We start from the raw sequence: 20,251 nt of genomic DNA on the forward strand, positions 1-20,251 counted from the left end.
CAATACCCTGGAGATTGATCATCTGCTTTTCTACATGCAATGGGGCCATAGCCTACAGCATCGCATGTAGCAAAAGCGGATGAGCAGCCTGCGGATTAGCATATGAGTGAAGCCCTTATTAGTTGAACGACCCCCCTCCCCACCCCGCCCCGGCTAGTCACCCCAGTCTAATATCGCCATCCTTCAACTCTGGCGTCTCTTTTCTCTGGGGAACTGTGATTGTTGACGTTACGTCTGTTTAGATTCACCTGACTTACTATCCTGCCGCCATGATAAGTAAAGTGGGGAAACCAAGGTGGTTAATCCATTGTTCCAACCGCCTTCAGCAAACAAGAGCCCTGCCCATGGTGATAAGTTCAAGGAATGAGACGAAACAAGTGCTTTTGGGAAAAAAGCTGGCATTTCGGCCTGATTGAGGTTGGTAAGCCTTTTTGTAGTAAAGCAATGAAGGTGAAGATGCGATAAGCCTTTATAAGAAGGCTATTGACGGGATGCCGTCCTATCAATATTTTTCTTTACATCATCCATTATGTACACTGTCATTGATATATAGCTGTGGATTACTGTGAGTTAGAATTTTACATGCGCATACTCATAGAGTAGTTTCACGTATAACGAACAATAAGGTGATGGTTTCTCTCTCAAATGTCACAGAGTGCGCATCGTCTTCCAACTTGTCCCCAGCTTCTTCCGTTTTCCTTTTCGTGAAGCGCAGAATAAAGGGTATGAGTCCAGCTAGCAGGAAACAGACACCTGCTTGTAGGAACGTGGCGTCATAACTGCCTGTTCGGTCGTACAGCCAACCTGCGAAAGGAATTATAGGTCATGATCGATGAAATCCAGTGTAGTCAGGCGAAAAATTCAGGGCTTAGAAAGCAAACGATTCTTTCAAACACTATAGAAGCTACTCTTTCTATAAAGAATTAAACAAAGTATATTTTTTGATATAGGAATTGATCGAGAGGCATTGATTGAAGAGCAAATATATCTACCTGCGAAAGGTGGCCCGGTTAACGAGGCGAAACCTTGCACCAACATGTAGAGACCGACGGCGCCCGGCAGACGTTTGGGCCCGACCAGTTCAGCCAGACAGGTAAATGAAGTGGGGATGAAAGCACCATAGAAGAGTCCGTGTGCTACGGCGTAAGCTATCAGTCCAGGGTACGTTATGGCCAGCGGACAGACAAGATTGGTAAGTCCCAGCAAGCATAGGCTTAGTCCAAACTGGTCCAGTCGGGTAAAATATGGAGTATCTGGGATGGCTCCTACTGACAGTCGACCTACCACGTCTGCGATAGAGCATATCGTGAGCAGAGAGGCTGCCTTGTAGTCCTCAATCTGGAGATATCTTGCACGAGGAACAATGTACATGGACGGGACGATGAGGCTAAAAGCCAGTAGAAACAGCGACGTCAAGTATAAGGCCACAGATCTAATCTTCACTAGTTTGAAGTCCATGTCTGCCCATAGTTTCCTGAAAAATCGGACAACAGCCGCAGATCTCGTTTCCATTATGGCGTCATCGGTGTTGATTTGAAACTTCTCCGAGCTCGCTTCAGTTTCATTCCTGTGAAGTTCCAGTGGCCTAATCAACGCTCCAGCAACGATCACCTGCAGCATAACGCCTCCTAGAATGAGCAAGGCACCTTTCAGACCATATTCGTCCAGCAGGTACTGAAACAACAATGGAAGCGTCATGGACGTGATGCTGGCGCCGAGCAGGGCAAGGCTATTGGCCACTGCCCGTCGTCTGGAGAAATACTGCCCAAGTATCGCCATCATAGGACTAACCGTGAGAGCGCATCCCAAACCTGTGTGGATAGATGGAATAAACGAGTTGTCACTAATCTTGACCCATACGGTGTCATATGAAACCATATCAATTGCTTCATACGAGTTTCAGTATTCTAGGTATTTTTACTGTTATTTACATTTGATGATGCTTACACATTTAACACCAAGAATGAAGAAGAGTAGTTGAGCGGGTAAATGGAAGATCTTTAAGCCATAAGAGCTTTAGCCTGCAGGAGAATGTCAGTAAACAAGAGCATAACTTAGAGTCGAGTATGCGCTCTTGGACTCCGACGTCATTCCAACGGATTCAGTGACGTGAGCCAATATTTCTTCACAGTTCACACACTCCTGTTTAGAGCGAAGATTAACAAGTGTAATAAGTATTACTGTAATGTCGTAACCGTACCTGTCAGACACCCTAAGGCCAAGTATAGGTGGTACACTCGACTTGCAAATACACCGATGATGCAGCCTGCTGCACTGAGCACCCCGCCCAGCATGATGATGGGACGAGACCCAATTGTGCTGGCCAGGGCAGTGGCAAACGGTGCTATAATGGGTGTGGGATAATATCAGTGTTCCATAACTGTAACATAAGCTCGTGGTACTGATTTATACGAATACTACGAATACTCGACAAATTTATTGTGTTTTAATCTCTATATCACATATGGTGTATTTTGCACTTTCAACACGTTGTTGAAACGCCAAAAATAGCTGTTGTTGAAACTACCATTTATCTACTATTCATCCACTGTCTGTTTAAGTTGCCGCTTGTTTAGTATTGGCCAAGGCTTGGTTTTATGAATGCATAACACCATAGAATAACATATTACATGAAGAATACTAGGGGGCCAAAACCTAATAATTTTGAGGTCTCATCAAGACCTTCTCACATACCAAAAAAAAAATCCATCCAGACATTCTCGAGTTATGCTGTCCATCCACATACAAACATACACACAAGCATGCACACATACAGACTTTACCAGAAGCATAACCTTCTTGGCGAAGGTAATAATCGCAAACTTACCTAATAGGAACATGACGCACATCATGATAGAGGTTACCCACGCCGTCTCCGCGGAGCTGGCGCCAAACTGCTGGCGGAAAGCCAGGAACAACACTCCCAGAGATCGGAACGTCCCCGCCGCGCAGCCGTTCACAATGAACCCACCAACCACCACCATCCAGCCCCAACCACCGTCAGGGGGGTCATGCAGATTAGACGTTGACATGGTATTCGAAGGTCAACCTAAAACAATACAAATGTATAACATACATCGTGTTATTGTATTAGTATATACATTAATAGCGCTCGGTCAAAATCATAATGGAGACGCAACAAATATACCATACGTACCGACACGACTGTTGACAACAAATCTTATACTCTTACCATGCTTTAAATCCAGAGGACTCACACTACAAACATTGCACAGTGTAATAGCTGCTGTCATTGTTTAAGATACGTCATACCTAAGCATGATGGTAGGCCCAGGCGTGGCAAACCACAGATTCCGATTCCGTCGAGTCATAAACACAGAAACAACCGCTTTTGTGTTCCTTTTCCTTTAAGTAATGGCGGGGTCAGAGTTCAGACGTAAGCAGGTTGGGAATCAGAAAACCGGTTCTTCAAGGCAGGCGAGTTGAAATGCAGTTATGGCAAAGGAGACAGTCGTGCTTCTACTATGTGCACAGATATGACATATGTTGATATGATCATATGGATGACATCGTCTGGGGATAGCAAAGCTGATGCGAGCGTGCGAATGCCCAAAAAAAGTTTGGCAAAAAGAAAGGTGGCTTCATTATGAAATCTACATGGTCAGGAAGGGTAAACGAAACTAAACACACAGATTATGATATACCAAAATATAGATTCTTCATCTACAGTATGGCTGAAAACGTTTTATTTTGGAAACGGACGAAAATTGATTCGCGCGCGCATGTCATCCATATCAACATGCCCTTTAAAGTTAGGTAAATGTGAACATCAGTATATATTATATGGGTTATGCAAGTTAGAACGTCATTATCATGATCAATGAAAAATTATACGCTTCCGACATACGGTGACCGCCATATGATGAAGTGGATACAATCTGAGACCGTTGATTTGTATAAATCATGCTAATGACCTTATTTACATGATCAATTAATCATACAATACCTCAATGGTACATAATAGGAAGTTCATTTGTGATATATGTGTGTTCGGTAGAGGTCAGCATCATTAGACATTGCAAACAAGGGAATCGTGATAAGTATATCGAAGTTATCATATTATGTTTATCATTATGATTACCTTTGTTTATATTTGTGCTCAGTTCATTCAATTAAGTTACAAAATTACATCCTCGTCATTTGGTATTACTTCTAGGTTTCCTTATATACAATAATCAATACAATGATTCCATTATTTTTTATGTTGACCTTTGACCTCTACGCTCACTTTTAAGTTCATCATATTTGATTTTCTTTAATTTACTGTCTAACAATTGTAGAAGTTTTTTCCTGTATTTGATTTAATTGTATTGTCCCGTTATTTGATAGAATTGTATTTAATGTAGGCGGACTCAAGGAACATTAGTGTAAACATTGTACACTAATGGAGATCTGAATAAAACAAACAAACAAACAAACGATGGTCGGTGTTGGTTGAGCAAGGTCGACTGCTGTTTGCTGCTGGTTTGCGAGGATGGCTGCAGCAATGTTTCAAAATGTTTAGAACATCCGGGGTGGTTGGGAGTAAACTGGGAGATGATTGTCACGAAAGATAGGCGTGGTCTGTAACTCAGGCCAGACTGCTCCTAACCAAGGACATTATGTCCTAACATACCGCAAACCGTGCATTGAATGGCAAGTTGTCGGGGGCAAAGGTCAACGGTCGGTCCTGAATGTGTGTCAAGGCTTTTCAAATCTGTGGTAAATATGGTGAAGTCCAAAAGATTTGTGGTCGCGCGCCACTTTGACGGGCTGCCGAAGGAGTCGGACTTTCAACTGGTTGAAGAAGAGACCCCAGACCTGAAGGATGGCGGTAAGACGGGGAGGCCGGATGGGAGACAGGGTGAAGAAGAGAGGGCGTGAGGGGTGCAGAACCGTGAGAAGGACTGCATTCGATCAATTCTCTGTTATGCGAGCTGTACTGTTCTCCTTGCAAGTCTGTTTCTAAATCATCAGATGATAAGTCACCACAAACTGTTGGATATTTAGGTCAGGCAATCTGCTGCAGTAACTGACCGTATACCGTTTCTACGTTTACGTGAACCATGAACGTTTGTCTGACGGTTGACCTAGATACCCGACAAGGCTGACCTAAAAGCCAGTATGCTCGTCTACCTTAAGGCAATAGTACAACCTAAATAAACAAACTTAACGTTACACCGAACAGAGTCTCGTGAGTACTGCTGTACCAAACGCGCCCCGCACCATCTACAGTAACGCCGAAAGTGTGTTCATTGTCCGGATGTGAGTGAGCTGAGATTTGTTGCACACATAATGTAACCATGGATCCTTTTACCAGCACACAAGCTTGAAAATGATTAGACTGTGCACATGATAAATATAACACGCCTTTCGTTTTCTTGATATGTTGACCAGAAATCCTCGTGGCGTCAATCTTTAGCAGCGTCGATCCGTACATGCGGTAAGTATAGAAATTATGCATACCTCATCCGCTAAGATGGTTCAAAATGATAGATTCTATGGGCTTCTAGTACTAGCTGTTGAAATATAATAGATACGTAACATCTATCAAATAATGAAAATATATCCACAATTGCAAGTCATGCATTGTAAAAACAAATACTTGAATTTATCAGCAATCATGTCCTTATAGTTTCCAAAGAGCCTTAAGCAGACAAAATCTGGCTGCACCCGAAAGAGAGGTGTGTTTTCCACACAATAGCCTGTGATCAATATCTTTATCATGGCTAGATATCAACTTATCAAATCAAATTTTAGGACCCTCAGTCGACGCTTGTCTGAAGGTGTGACCATGGTTGGGGAGTGCTGTGCTCGGTGAGTGAAGAAAATCATTTTGTATGTCGGCATTGATTGATTTTTACATTTCTTAAAACAATGTCACTTTATGCTCGTTATCACTTGCAAATATCTTTGCATTGGGTGCAATTGCGTCTTGCCAGTAACATTTCAACATACCCAGCCAGGTTCAATTTCAAATGTCATGGGATAGGTCATTTACAAATTTATCTATTCTTTACTGTTATCAGTATCAATTATGTAATAAATCATTTAACGTGTACCGTACTGACCTCAAGATATACATTTCGCTTAAATGACATTGAAAGCAAGAATATTGTCCCATACATACGTCCATTTATTTATTTACCCGTTATTAGCGTGGCCGAGTCGAAGAGCTCAGACTTCCCAGTGGGCACCGTCATTGTTCACCAGTATGGCTGGCGCACCCACGCTGTGCTGGATACCGAGAATCAGGACCCCCCGCGGAAGGCCCCGGCAGACTACCCGAAGGACCTGCCACTGTCTCTCCTACTGGGAGCCGTCGGCATACCTGGGTGAGACTACACGTACCTGGAACTTTGTAGCGTCAAAATCTCGTTGTCAGCGCTTTTGCAAAGTTTTATTTTGCGTTTTTCTTTCAGCTTGACTGCCTACTTTGGCTTGCTGAAGTGTTTGGAAGCCAAGGAAGGGGAAACGGTCTTTGTCAACGCAGCCGCAGGCGCTACAGGGAGTATTGTAGGACAAATAGCTAGGATCAAGGTAATTTGTCTACAGTTAAAAGTTTACATTATACTACTATGTCTTTTTATTGCAAAATTTGAAGAAAAAAAATGTCAGACGTGTCAAAAGTCGCAACGGTTCAAAGATCATTTTAACCACAAACAAGTTAGAATAGATTAATCTTATTCTATTCACATATATTTTAAGAGTATCAGGCAAAAAGCACAGACCCTCGTAACAATGAAGAACATTATACTGTCATTGAGTTGCTGCAGGTCTACTTTATTGGTAAGAGATGGTAACAGAGTTTTTGACTGGTACAAAGTGTAATTGATATTGATAAACTTACCCAGGGCTGCAAGGCGGTTGGCTCTGCCGGAAGTGACGCCAAGGTGGCCTGGCTGAAGGAACTCGGCTTTGATGCTGCCTTCAACTACAAAACTGTGTCTTCATTGGACGCAGCTCTGAAGGAGGCGGCACCCAATGGGATTGACTGTTACTTTGACAATGTAAGTCTGAATGTGATCGAACGTTTGTACGAATAAGAACGGTTTTATTGTAAAAACACTACCAAAGTTCTGCGCCATATTCAACAAATGTAAAATAGATGCAATTTAAGAGATCTGGCATCTTTAATGTTAATAATCACATTTTTGTATTGAATTGCTCAGCCTTATATCCAGCCTTGTATAGCTTTGCTACCCCCCCCCCAGCGGTCACTGTTGCATACCAAGCTATATACATTTCCATAATAGTCACATTTCTTTAGATCGCAAAAAGTTCGTAGAAAGTCACACAATACAGACTTGAAATTGAAAAAAAAATTAAAAAATGTTTTTGTAGGTTACAGAAAACCACTCTCATGAACCTTATTGTGACCGTCGTTTTGGCAGGTGGGAGGAGATTTTACCACAACCGTGCTGAACCACATGAACCTGTACGGACGTGTGGCCATCGTTGGTGGCATCTCAACTTACAATGATAAGGACCCCTCCAGCAAGGGTAATGCTACGGTCCCATTTCCAATCCGGGGCCCGGCCGGGCTGCTTGCGAAAACGAAAAATGAAAGATGCATATCATGATTACACAATATATGGTTAGGAGTATTTTTACGCTTTTGTTGTCTTTTATATGATATTTGTCGTTCCCACAAGCTGCCCGGCCCCGGATTGGTAAATGGGACTATGGCATTATGATACAGTCCCATTTCTAATCGGGGGCCCGGTCGGGCAGCTTGTGGGAAAGACAAATATGATATAAAGACAACAAAGTCGTAAAAATACTCCTAACCATATACTGTGTATTTTATTTATATGCATTTTTTTCCTTTTCGCAGAAAGCCCGGCCGGGCCCCGGATTGAAAATGGGACCGGGTCTGCCTTTTTACCGGAATGCCCCGGAATGCCCTTTTTACACCGGAATGCCCCGGAATACCCATCAAGGAGGGTAAATTCTACAGGAATACATTATGCTTTGATGAGTAAACATCACAGGTTGCTGTATTTTGGTATGAAATGATATATTTATGGCCCAGGGAACGAGAAATCACTAAAAAGTAGCGATGGTCATTGGCGTCGGCCCACCGCCAGTCGCCATGTTTGTTTTCATTGCGGATTCCAATGTTTGTTTAGCGAGAAATGCACAAGGTGAAATGTTTCAAATAAAGTATGCTTTGTTAAGTTAACATCGCATATTGCTATACTTTGGTGTAAGATAACGTATACATGACCCTGGGAACTAGACATTACCCGGTGATCCCGTCGCGTCGCTAAGAAGCATATCGGAATAAACAATATGGCGGACCCTGTGGAACGAGGAAGTGCCCAGTCTTTGAAGTGATCTCTCAACCTTCACATGTACGCTTTTAGATTTAACTCATCATTTCATAAACATTTCACCGCATTAAGTAGCAGAATGCAGCACCAATCCGCGACGTCGGTAGCGTGGATTTTGCCCGTTTGGGTTGGTAAATTTGGTCTTTGAATTCCTCCGACTGTCTGGTCCGTTCTCTTTTCAATTAAAAGCACATTGCTCTTCACTGGCATACGAACACGAAGTTGTAGCATATCTGCTTATTTCTTATGGAGTGTACTGTATATTCTAAAATTCTGTGGCTTTCTATTTTGTTTCCGTCGGTCAAAAGTTCTAAATTGTTACTTAATTTGTTACTTATATTTTTCGCGCGTTAGCAAATCTGCATAGGGCACTATTGTAATTCATTCATTATCTCCCCTACGCCCTCTATTGTAATATCTATTATAATTGTTATTTGATCACTGACATACCACATAGGCAATGTTTGCGTTATAACCAATGGCCTCCAAGCGCTAAACTTGCGACCGCTTTAATGATTTCTATTTTGTATAAGTGAACTGTATCTGTTCAACGTGTTTTGTTGTGACCAATGTACCTATTCCAGTGTGGCAAACATGTGCAATAAAGGTCTTCTTTATTCCTTCCTTAGGAGAGCATAGCTTCATCACACTTAAAATATCATAATCATATCACCCAGTAATGTCTCTAAGTTCCGAGGATCCTATATACGTTATCTTATGCCCAAATACAGCAACCTGCAATGTTAACTTACCAAAGCATACTGTATTTCCGAAATTTCACCTCCCTTTAAGTTTATGTGTATTTCTGGGATCAAGAAATGACACTAGAAATTCAAGGTGATCGCCGATAGTTCCCCGCCAGTCACCATGTTTGTTTTCATTGTGGATTACAATGTTTGTTTTAGTAGCTGTATTATAATAGATATTACAATAGAGGGCGTAGGGGAGATAATGAATGAATTACAATAGTGCCCTATGCAGATTTGCTAACGCGCGAAAATTTGAACAGTAACGAGATAATGAATGAATTACAATAATTCCCTATACAGATTTGCTAACGCGCGAAAATTTGAACAGTAACAAATTAAGTAACAATTTAGAACTTTTGACTGACGGAAACAAAATAGAAAGCCAAAGAATTTTAGACTATACAGTACACTCCATAAGAAATAAGCAGATATGCTACAATTTCGTGTTCGTATGCCAGTGAAGAGCAATGTGCTTCTAATTGAAAAGAGAACGGACCAGACAGTCGGAGGAATTCAAAGACCAAATTTACCAACCCAAACGGGCAAAATCCACGCTACCGACGTCGCGGATTGGTGCTGCATTCTGCTACTTAATGCGGTGAAATGTTAATGAAATGATGAGTTAAATCTAAAAGCGCACATGTGAGGGTTGAGAGATTCATTCAAAGACTGAGCGCTCCCTCGGCCTCGTTCAACAGGGTCCGCCATATTGTTTATTCGGATATGCTTCTTAGCGACGCGACGGGATCGCCGGGTAATTTCTAGTTCCCAGGGTCATGTATACGTTATCTTACACCAAAGTATAGCAACATGCGATGTTAACTTACCAAAGCATACTTTATTTGCAACATTTCACCTCCTGTTTGTGCATTTCTCGCTAAACAAACATTGGAATCCGCAATGAAAACACACATGGCGACTGGCGGTGGGCCGACGCCAATGACCATCACTAATTTCTAGTGATTTCTCGTTCCCTGTGCAATAAATATATAATTTCATGCCAAAATACAGCAACCTGTGATGTTTACTCATCAACGCATAGTGTATTCCTGTAGAATTCACCCTCCTTTATGGGCATTCCGGGGCATTCCGGTGTGAAAAGGGCATTCCGGGGCATTCAGGTAAAAAGGCAGACCGAATGGGACCGTAGTACTAGCGGGGACTACGTGATAGACCGACTCTCATTATAGGATGGTCGTAACGACCCTTTTTTGGTCCTCTACCATGGGTTTTGTTCTACTTCCTTGTGTAATTCTAGAAAGATGCACCAAATGTTGCAGTAAAAACAGGCGTCAAACACTGAGAGTGAGCCTCATACTATCTGAAAGATGATTAGGATTTTGTACTTTGGGTTTCAGATCAGACGTAGGCAATATTGAATATAGGGCAAATGAACTACAAAGTGGGTTTAGTGGATTTAACATGTTCGGTTTCTTATTATTCATGAAGATAAACTAGAAATCACAAAAAAGGATTAAGATAATATATTCAATCAAAGTCGCAGTGTAAAATAAAAACTCGAAACATCCTGAGTGCCTGACAAAGATCGTCTTTTTCTAGGAGCCTTTCCATATAAGGCAATCCAAGGTAAGCAGCTGACTTTGATTGGATTTGTCGTTAGTCGCTGGCTGGACCAATGGCCGCAGGGGAAGGCACAAATGATGCAATGGATCAAAGAGGTATGTGATCATGTCTCACCATTACATTACATCACAAATTTCTTCACTGAATACTAGTAGTTGTGCACTTGGGCGATTTTATCACAGTATTTCAAATGCTGAGCATTATTTGGACAATATCTACTACCATTTGGTAAGTACCTTTAAGTTGGATAGGAGTTTATAATCACCTGATAAATACTACTTATATATGATCAACACAATTTCCTTATTTTGGACGAATCTCCATAGTATGAAGTATAACATCAACGCAACGCAAGACTAGTTCCTTTCTAAGAGGTGGGCGCATTGCCATTAACTTCATCCCCTTTGTTATACCCCAGGGAAAGATCAAGTACAGGGAACACGTGACCGAAGGTTTTGAAAACATGCCCAAAGCTTTCATCGGGATGCTTGTGGGAGAGAACATCGGCAAGGCTATCGTCAAGCTCTGAGGATCTAGGGGAAAACACAACATGGACCAGTAGCCAGCAGAATATACTGCTCTGAGGAGAAAACACAATATCTACCGTACCAATACAATAGCCAGCACTCCTGGATCTTCGACGGAGATGTTTTGCTATCGTGTGATCGTTCAGGTTTTACGAAACCCTATTGAACAAAACATTCCATATTTCACACCTTTTCCATCATTTCCGTTATCATGTTTCCGTTTCGATATGAATTCAGGCTAAAATTCATTAGAGGGGAGGGATACAATTACCAAATTGGATGCCCAGGAATTAGAGGCGTTAAACGATGTTATCATCCGTAGAGATCAATTAGGTCAACCTTTTCCCAGGCCCCATAGGCCGCTGGCAAAAGGGTAGAAATTGTTCAAATGGAGAGGAGCTATCTGACTTGTGAGTACAGTTTGCAATCTGGCATATGTTGTATCTGTCCATTTGGCCAATTTCTACCATTTTTCCGCCGATATGCCTGATAGAGGCTACCATTAGGTACTTGTATGTATATTGTAGTTGATAAACAGAGCAAATTGCAAAGGATGAGTTTGCCCGTTGGTCACGTGGCGTACCCGTCTTTTGTCAAGGCACCTGCATTTAGGTTTATTGGTTTATTGGTTTATTGGTAAAGGGTTAGGTACACTTGAATATAAACAAAATGTTATGTAATGTTTTGATATGTAGAATTCACCGTATTATTCAAGAGTGGCTGTGTTGAAAATGAAGACTATTTCTTTCAAACCCCGTCTTTTATCCCTGTTGAATCTAAACCACACCTACAATGGAAAATTCAGGAACTGGCAATAGACGATAAACGTGTTAAAGCAACAGAAGGCAGACTGTAAAGTGGTTCGTCTAAATTTCATGTTGGATTTTATCTTTATTCGTGCAGGAAAAGGACAAAATTCATTTCCCTCGACTGGAGCGATGACCACAGATCCACCTGGTAGTGAAAATGAAACATAAATAATGTTGAATTCAATCATAAAGTACTCTAATAGCAGTCTTATTACAAACAGCACTTTGAAAAATTCTTGTCATTGGTAGTATTTTCAAAGCTATTGTTAGAGCATCAATAATTTGGTTGAATATACAACGATCTTGTCTACTATCTGATGATAACATCATATAGTCCTTAATGATCTAAGGCGTATTTTAAGGTTAAGCATTGTGCGAACTGAATGAATTAGCGAATCCTTACACGAAACAAAGACAGTACAAGATTCCAGAAATGTTTTATCTCAACTACTAATCTATCGATAGAATCATCATGACTCATGCACATGATCTGATGGTACATTTCTTGTAATACTAAGCTTTATGCTAATTCTAAGCTTTAGCAAGTCAACGAGAAAGAATCAAACTGCATAAATATTAGATACCCAGTAAGAAACCAAACGGCACTCACTTCGCATCGCTACAGAAGCCCTGCTTATGGGGCGACAGGATTGAGCTGGCCAATCAGGTCTTCCATCAGGGACTGACCTGTGGTCCATGTTCTAAAGATGTAAAAGATGATTATCATTTTCTACATTTTTTGCCATGACTGAATGATAACCATTATTAAACAGTCAAATGGCAAATCACAGACCCAGACAGACAACGTTAACATATCGACAAAAGCATATTCGTAATATTCCACATTTCGACATTTTTCTCTGAGCAATTAATCAACAGTGATACTCCGTTTAAATGAGGAGAACTTCCTGCTGTGCTGAAACGCTAGATAGTTGTGCAGTAGCTCTTCTGGATTTGATTAAAGAATATGGGTAAAAATCCATACTAATCTTTCTTACTGTCCAGTACAAGGATCGTAGCAGGTCCCAGGAATACTCATGGTGCAGACCACTTGGCCAGCACAGCCCAGGTCGGGGTTGACGTTGGGAAAGAGAGCCCTGGCCGCAGCCGCCATCTTCTCCGCACACACAAGGTCACATTCGACAGTGTTGCCGTCCTTGGTTTCCTTGGTGATAGGGTGCAGGAGGTCAGGGAGAAGCTCAGATCCAGTTGTCCAAGTCCTAAGAAAATTTGTGACTGTCAGTAATACTAGAAAGGCAACATTTATAAGCAAATCTTTTCCTCCTCGATGCAAAAGTAGACCGTTCCAGAATCACCACGGTACAAAAATGGAACATTCCAAAATAACTTCTGCCAAAAAGTGAACTATTGCAAAGTCAACCAAGTCCAAGAAGGAGATTTCTCAATTCGACCCCCGTGCAAGAATAGACTCTTCGAGTGGCACGTCCCTGTAAAATGGACCAGTCCAAAATTACTACGGCTGAAACATGAACTATTCTAAGATCACCACAGTCAACGCTAGAGTCCCAATTTGACTCCCAATTCAACAATGAACTCTTCCAGAACTTGACCAGCTTTTCGTCTACATTGGCAAAGAAATCCAAATATATATCATTTCGAAGTATGACAGACTTGTCATTAAATCCCTGTCGGCATATCCCCAAGGCACCCTTGTACCAAATATCAGGTAATTTGGTTGTAATACCAGAGCACAGGGGGCCAAAATTTATATTTTTGGTCTAAAAATGGCACAAAAAAACTCAATAAAATCACCTTTAAACCATGTATCAAAAACGAAATACAATTTCATTCACCGCTATGTACACTTTTATGAATATAAAGAACGATAGTAGGATCAGGATCTCTCCTAAGTTGCCTTCACGCTTCTTGGGCGAGTAGCCTGTGTTTACACATTCTCTCGCTGGCGGAGATAAATGACCCCCTCTTAGGGGGCGGTAAGGCCGGCCGCTAGGAGCGCCATAAATTTAGTCAGGCCACTTGGGCGAGCTGCTGGAAGCGTAATTTAGTTAGGCTTGATGGTAAGCAAGCAAAATCAAAATTGATTTTATTTCTCTTTTATGCAGTACCACATGAAAAGGAATTCGAGTGGAGGCCTTATGCAGATGATGTTATAAATAGGAGTAGATTTCCAACGAAGCATACATGTACATACCCAATGCAGGGGTTGTAGCAGGTTCCGGGGATGCTCTGCGTGCATACCGTGTAACAGTCCGGCCCTATCAGCGGGTCGATGGAACCGGTACCGAGAAGGGCAAGAGTACCTGGGACGGCGGCGGAGTGTACGAGTGTAAACACGTGTTTTGAATCCAAGGTATGTTACTAAGTTAATATATATATATATATACCTAGTGTGTACGCAAGTTGCAGTGAACGCGTGAAGGGTTAGCGAAAGTTTATGACAAGTTTAATTGCAGGTACATGTAACATGAAAGGACGGACAGGACAGAAAATTGGTGAATTGACTCCATACATACAACCAACACGTTCGCTCCCAGTTTGGCTGTTCTGACCAATGCTTCCCTTAATGAAATTGCCTGTTAACTTGAGACGATGCCCCTCTTCCAACACATTGTTAAATGACTATCCGTTGCGCAGAACTGTTTTCATTATATTATCATCCAACTGTGTCGTTCTGCGGGAAAGACTCAATCTTAGTTCTGATTCCCTAACTAGAAGAAAAGATGTTCGTTGAAATACACGTACCATTTCGAAGCATTTATAAATACGCAGAGTATCTTTCTGAATTCGAAACAACTTTGTGAGCTAGCTTTAGTACACACCTTTCATTTAGAAAACACCAGATGCATCCTTACCTTGCAGAAGTACCGAGAGAAGAAAGAAACGCCACATCTTGGTTACTTTTCCTGGCATCCACAACTCAATGTATAACAGACTGGCGCTGAGGACTTTCGGCTCAAATAGTTACCGTTATCTTTTGTAGATCCTGTGACCGGTTGTATGACGCGTGTTTTTGACAGGTGTATGTTCGCATTGGCTACATCATCTCTATATCCGACTAATAACGTTATCACAGTGGACACATTTATGTATGTTTTCTAAAAATGAGCCTTGGTCATACAAAAAGGTAAATCTTTAAATGATTAAATCATTAAAAGAAGTTTAAATCTGCTTACGACTGAATAGTTCAAATAGAAAACGTATTCACAGAAAAATGATATTTCGTGATGTATCTTCGAAGTGTTCCCTGACTTTTTATAGCAAATTTACTTTTAACAAACAAACATCGCCATTTGCTTTGGGTCACACGTTACTCTGTACATCAAAGGCCAAGCGACGGATGGTGAAGTCAACCATTTGTGACCTTAACGGAAAATAGCGAAGTGTTCGCCGCCATATGCATGTCAACACGGTGTTTGTACTCCCAGCTGACTACTTTTGTTGCTAGAAAATTAAAGTAGACATTGGTAAAAGTTTACTATATCTAGGGAGAGTAATTTACCACTCCGTGGTAGGTACTCTGTCCTTCTCTGATTGGCTAACTTCTGGTTGGCGAACTAGTACTGTTCACCTCATTTGGCTAATCTCTTCTTATTTTTTCAGGATATTAACTTGAACCTGCACTATTAGCAACATACGTATCACCTGGAAATTGTGGTCACTTTTTGTGGTCCCATTGATCCAAGTATAAAGCGTCCTGTCTACAGTAGCCACCTAGTACCACGGGCAATAGTCACGGAAATTGCGATATATTTGAATGGCCGTTTCCTACCTATCGCTCGTCCCTACGGGATTTGCGATCGTTGTACGGCATCCGTTCGTGCTTTCGGCATCACTTCGGTTTACGCTCGGAAACTTCAATTCGGGTTAAGCTCGGAAGCTCGGCCCCAGCTTATGCTAGTACCTGTCCACTGCAAACGTTGTATTTCTTTCGATTCCCTAGATTTCAAACGGTGGTCGTCACGTTAGAAAATAGCTATTTCAAGCATCACATGTTCATCAACAAGCTGTACCAAGCAAAGGAAAGATGAGCTTGCCCGATGGTCACGCGAATGCGTAATCGTGTTTTTGTCAATGCGCTTGCTTTAATGTACAATTAGAATATAAACAAAATGTAATGTAATGTTTTGATATGTAGAATTCACCGTATTATTCAAGAGTGGTTGTGTTGAAAATAAAAACTATTTCTTTCAAACTCCATCTTTCATTCATGTTGAATCTAAACCACATCTACAATAGAATACAGAAGTCCTGCTTATGGGGCAACAGGATTCATTTGGCCAATCAGGTCTTCCAGGGACAGTCCTGTGGTCCAGGTTCTGGAGAAGTAAAAAACTAGCATTAATTTCTCCATTTTTTTTGCCATGCCTGAATGATAATCATTAAACAGTCAAATGATGAATCACATCAGGTCAGACAAACAACGTAAATGTATCGTCAAAACATTATACTTTTCCACTTTTCGAAATTTTTCTGTGAGCAATTAATCAATAGTTATTCTCCATTTCAATGAGGAATGCTTCTTGTTGTGCAGTAACACTAGATAGTTGTGGACTAGCTTCTGGCTTTGATTAAAAATATATGGATAAAAATCCATACTAAATTTTCTTACTGCCCAGTGCAAGGATCGTAGCAGGTCCCAGGAATACTCATGGTGCAGACCACTTGGCCAGCACAGCCCAGGTCGGGGTTGACGTTGGGAAAGAGAGCCCTGGCAGCTGCCGCCATCTTCTCCGCGCTGACGGTCTTCCGACGGAACTGACTGTTCGATCGCGATCCGTCAGCATGGAATGGGTCATTTGTTCTGTGACAAAAGTTAGAGTTTCTGATATTTGCTCTTCGAAGCTAAGGCCATGTTGGTTTGATCATATGGATGGCGCATCAATTTTCGTCCAAAAAAAGAGTTTTCTACCATACTGTAAATCGTGCAAAGCAGCTACAAAATGAGCAAATATATGCCGTAAATTTCAAAAAGATATTTCGGAAAACGCATACTAATGTCTAGAATGCCAATCTCAAGGAAGAAGATGTGAAAGGCCAAAAATGCACTAGAGAGTATCCATTATTTGGTTTACCATTATCTGTGTGTTTAATCATTTGTTTAACCTTCCTGACCACGTAGGTTTCATAATGAAGGCATTTTTAAAAAATCTATTCGCATGCTCGCATCCGTTTTGGGGCTCCCAGGGGATGTCATCCACATATTAATCAAATCAACATGGCCTAACAGATAAAACGGACCAGCACCAATAGAAAGACGTACGTGCAAAACGCCACACACTTGATGGGACAATTTGTTCGTAATTTCTGCTATCGATGGGCATTTTCAGACTTGACGGGAACTTGCTAAAAGACCGAAAATATGCAGTATTTTATCACCTACATTATGCTAGACCGGACCAACACTTTTTTGCATGCCTTACTCACGGGAGGAGGTGGTCGCACGAATCCCAGCAGATCCCTGGAAAGGCACATATGATGCCGCACTCCACAGTGTTGCCGTCCTTGGTGATAGGGTGCAGGAGGTCAGGGAGAAGATCAGATCCAGTTGTCCAAGTCCTAAGGAACATCAATATGATGTATTGCACAACGAAGCTTACGACCATCATGCGGAATACAATTTCATTCATGTTTAGGCTGTGCTGCTTTGGATTATATGAATGACATCCACGCGCGCATCAATCTTCGTCCGATTAAAAATTTAGATTTCGACCATGCTGTAAATCGTACAAAGCAGCTGCAAAATGAGAAAATATATGCTGTAAATTATAAAAAAACGGAAAACGATACTAACATCGTAGAATGACAAAGTCAATTCCAAGACCAAAGAAGATGTAAAGAAATGAAAATAAAGAATCTACCATTCGCTATACCATACTCTTTTTATTTGATAATTTGTTCAACCTTCCTGACCGCGTAGATTTCATGATGAAGGCAACTTATTCGCACGCTCGCATCAGTTTTGGGCTTCCCAGAGAATGTTATCCATATAATCAAATCAGCATGGCCTTATTATTATAAAGAAAGAGGTTACGATTAGGATCTCTCCTAAGAATGGAATAGTAAGTACAGATTGAAACACAAACCAGCCCGATAAGGTGCCTTCAATGTTCTTAAGCGAGCTACTGGAAGCATAATTTAGTCAGGCTAAATAGATCCATAGCTAGCAAAACCAAAATTATTCTGTTTTCTCTTTTACGCAGGTGAAAATGACTTCGAGACTCCTAATGCTGATCATGTTATAATCAGGAGTGAATTTCCAACGAAAAAATATAATGTCATGTACATACGCAATGCAGGGGTTGTAGCAGGTTCCAGGGATACTTTACTAATTTAGTCCGGGTCGATGGATATATTGCAAGCAAGCAAACGTTTTTTTCTCTCTCTCTTTTATGTTGTGCCACATGAAAAGGAATTCTAGTGGATGACTGATGTAGATCATGCTATAAACAGGAGTAGATTTCCAACGAAGCATACATGTACATACCCAATGCAGGGGTTGTAGCAGGTTCCCGGGATACTCTGCGTGCATACCGTGTAACAGTCCGGCCCTATCAGCGGGTCGATGGAACCGGTACCGAGAAGGGCAAACGCACCTGAGAAAGCCAATGGCGAAGAGTACGGGTGTAAACATGCGTTTGCATCCAAAGCATGCTACGTACAGTTGTCCGAGTACAGTGTGAACGCACGGTGTAGTGGACACGTGAATTGACCCCATACATACAGCCTACAACGGTTTGCTCCTGGTTAAGACACAGTTTATCTGTTCTGAGTCTTCTGGCCAATGCTTCTTGATGAAGATGACCTGTTACTTAAGCAGATACCCATATTCCAACGCATAAATGCCCATGCTGTACCTTTGCGCAGAACTGTTGTCAGTATATTGTTATCCATCTATGTCGTTCTGCAGTAAAGACTCAATCTTATTTCTGCATGGTTCTCTTGAAATAAATGTCTATTTAAGTACACGTCCCATTAATTATTAACACATCTTTCATCTTTTTTTCTAATTTGTGAGCTAGAGTGAGTAAACGCCTTTCATTCAGAAAACACCAGATATATCCTTACCTTGCAGAAGTACCGAAAGAAGAAAGAAACACCGCATGCTGGTTACTTCTATCTGAAATTCACAACCCAGTGTATGGCATTAGTTTAAACTGCGAGCTGGCGCTGAGGATTTTTGGCTTAAATAGTTACCGTTATCTTTTTCAGACCCGGTGACCAGTGTTATATATATATGGTAGTTGTTTTTGCACCGACAGATGTATGTTCACATTGGTCACATCTAATCTCCGTGTTTATCCGACTGTTGGCGTTCTCACGACGGACACCTGTATGTCAGAGTACTTTCTAATAATAAAGATGAACTTTCGCATCAGAAAAAAAATTCAAGAGACTACGTGCACGTTGAGCATCCATGCGACAAACCCCATAGGTAAGGTAAAGCAGGCATGCTCGATGCTATTGGTAGTGCAATGCATATGCGGCTTCGCTACGGCTCGCGTTTTGGGCCAAGCACACCGGGTAACCCCTACTCTTCTCGATAAGTGTGTTGGGTTGTTATCCGTGCAGAGGTTTGACGACACGCTTGTGGCTTATACCCAAAGCTCCCTCATACAGGTGGCTTTACGTCACCATCCGAAATGCAATCCAAAGCTCCCTCATACACGGGCTTTACGTCACCATCCGGAATGACGAATGCAATCCCTTACAACATGTCCGAGCTCAGGAGTCGACCCTAGGATTGAACTCGGGCCCCAGGATCCACGGAATTTGATCGAGATGGCGAAGCGGCGGGGTTGCGTTACCGCTTGCGCCACGGGGACATACCCATAAAAAGTTTAAATCTGATAGTTTTGAAAGAGAGAAAAATTATTCCTAGAAAATTGAACTACATCATGAATTGTGAAATGTGTTTGCCAACATTGTTCCTTTCTATTTTAGCAACTTTATCTTTATAACTTTATTCAAAATATGCAGACTGGCAGGATATCCTACTGGATATCCTGAATTGTTCTGACAGTAACAATTGTAGGTTCCACTAGTTATACAAAATACAGGTCACAGTTCAATTTGATCTAAAATGTCCTTGAACTATAAAATAATTGCAAGCTTGTGTGCGTTGCATCAAGAATAAACCGTCGGACAGGAATGACGAGTTTAAATAGCCATAAATATACATGTTAGGACGATTTAAAGATCAATACAATTTAAAAACGATGGTTTTTACCACATTACACGTTTAAAAGTTCACGAAAGTGACTGGT

General features: G+C 41.4%; 3 protein-coding genes across 9 annotated transcripts; 1 reads left to right on the forward strand and 2 right to left on the reverse strand.

The window, feature by feature from the left end:
* Positions 1 to 381: 381 nt before the first annotated feature.
* LOC136430170 (monocarboxylate transporter 2-like) lies at positions 382 to 3,568 on the reverse strand. 2 transcript variants are annotated; one of them, XM_066420507.1, is made up of 5 exons: positions 3,274 to 3,568; positions 2,828 to 3,049; positions 2,201 to 2,344; positions 993 to 1,811; positions 382 to 804 (listed from the first exon to the last, which is right to left on the reverse strand). In XM_066420507.1, the coding sequence occupies exons 2-5, from the start codon at positions 3,030 to 3,032 to the stop codon at positions 593 to 595; spliced, it is 1,380 nt and encodes a 459-aa protein (XP_066276604.1). In that variant the 5' UTR covers positions 3,033 to 3,049; positions 3,274 to 3,568; the 3' UTR covers positions 382 to 592. The 2 variants fall into 2 exon arrangements, with proteins under 2 accessions (XP_066276604.1, XP_066276605.1); XM_066420508.1 differs by having other exon boundaries at positions 3,194 to 3,290.
* Positions 3,569 to 4,532: 964 nt separating this feature from the next.
* LOC136430171 (prostaglandin reductase 1-like) lies at positions 4,533 to 12,238 on the forward strand. 2 transcript variants are annotated; one of them, XM_066420509.1, is made up of 9 exons: positions 4,687 to 4,834; positions 5,398 to 5,443; positions 5,761 to 5,817; positions 6,159 to 6,335; positions 6,423 to 6,540; positions 6,855 to 7,010; positions 7,395 to 7,503; positions 10,646 to 10,764; positions 11,088 to 12,238. In XM_066420509.1, exons 1-9 carry the CDS (start codon positions 4,729 to 4,731, stop codon positions 11,196 to 11,198), a joined length of 999 nt encoding a protein of 332 aa, XP_066276606.1. In that variant the 5' UTR covers positions 4,687 to 4,728; the 3' UTR covers positions 11,199 to 12,238. The 2 variants fall into 2 exon arrangements, with proteins under 2 accessions (XP_066276607.1, XP_066276606.1); XM_066420510.1 differs by lacking the exon at positions 11,088 to 12,238 and having other exon boundaries at positions 4,533 to 4,834; positions 10,646 to 11,079.
* Positions 12,058 to 19,198, reverse strand: LOC136430172 (uncharacterized). 5 transcript variants are annotated; one of them, XR_010754854.1, is made up of 9 exons: positions 19,053 to 19,198; positions 18,472 to 18,580; positions 17,412 to 17,543; positions 16,597 to 16,788; positions 14,840 to 16,303; positions 14,179 to 14,287; positions 13,004 to 13,225; positions 12,616 to 12,706; positions 12,058 to 12,150 (listed from the first exon to the last, which is right to left on the reverse strand). XR_010754854.1 is itself a non-coding variant. In XM_066420511.1 (6 exons), exons 1-5 carry the CDS (start codon positions 19,087 to 19,089, stop codon positions 12,640 to 12,642), a joined length of 537 nt encoding a protein of 178 aa, XP_066276608.1. In that variant the 5' UTR covers positions 19,090 to 19,195; the 3' UTR covers positions 12,058 to 12,150; positions 12,616 to 12,639. The 5 variants fall into 5 exon arrangements, 4 of the variants coding, with proteins under 4 accessions (XP_066276608.1, XP_066276609.1, XP_066276611.1 ...); XM_066420511.1 differs by lacking the exons at positions 13,004 to 13,225; positions 14,179 to 14,287; positions 14,840 to 16,303 and having other exon boundaries at positions 19,053 to 19,195; XM_066420512.1 differs by lacking the exons at positions 13,004 to 13,225; positions 14,179 to 14,287; positions 14,840 to 16,303; positions 19,053 to 19,198 and adding an exon at positions 18,842 to 18,893.
* Between the last annotated feature and the right edge of the window lie 1,053 nt (positions 19,199 to 20,251).

The sequence above is a fragment of the Branchiostoma lanceolatum genome, chromosome 3, assembly GCF_035083965.1.
Source record: "Branchiostoma lanceolatum isolate klBraLanc5 chromosome 3, klBraLanc5.hap2, whole genome shotgun sequence".
In the NCBI taxonomy this organism is placed as follows: Eukaryota; Metazoa; Chordata; class Leptocardii; order Amphioxiformes; family Branchiostomatidae; genus Branchiostoma; species Branchiostoma lanceolatum.

What these genes read in the sequence shown, in the direction of transcription:
- LOC136430172 (XM_066420511.1), bottom strand. Translation starts at nt 19,089, where the DNA reads ATGCGGTGTTTCTTTCTTCTTTCGGTACTTCTGCAAG. An exon ending in TGCTACAACCCCTGCATTGG is followed by an intron (nt 17,544 to 18,471) that starts GTATGTACATGT and finishes GATGTTCCTTAG; the next exon opens with GACTTGGACAACTGGATCTG. An exon ending in TCGTGCGACCACCTCCTCCC is followed by an intron (nt 16,789 to 17,411) that starts GTGAGTAAGGCA and finishes CTTTTGTCACAG; the next exon opens with AACAAATGACCCATTCCATG.
- LOC136430171 (XM_066420510.1), top strand. Translation starts at nt 4,654, where the DNA reads ATGGCAAGTTGTCGGGGGCAAAGGTCAACGGTCGGTCCTGAATGTGTG. An exon ending in GGAGCCGTCGGCATACCTGG is followed by an intron (nt 6,336 to 6,422) that starts GTGAGACTACAC and finishes TTTTTCTTTCAG; the next exon opens with CTTGACTGCCTACTTTGGCT. An exon ending in GACAAATAGCTAGGATCAAG is followed by an intron (nt 6,541 to 6,854) that starts GTAATTTGTCTA and finishes AAACTTACCCAG; the next exon opens with GGCTGCAAGGCGGTTGGCTC.
- LOC136430170 (XM_066420507.1), bottom strand. Translation starts at nt 3,032, where the DNA reads ATGTCAACGTCTAATCTGCATGACCCCCCTGACGGTGGTTGGGGCTGG. An exon ending in GGCCTTAGGGTGTCTGACAG is followed by an intron (nt 1,812 to 2,200) that starts GTACGGTTACGA and finishes CTATCCACACAG; the next exon opens with GTTTGGGATGCGCTCTCACG. An exon ending in AACCGGGCCACCTTTCGCAG is followed by an intron (nt 805 to 992) that starts GTAGATATATTT and finishes TTCCTTTCGCAG; the next exon opens with GTTGGCTGTACGACCGAACA.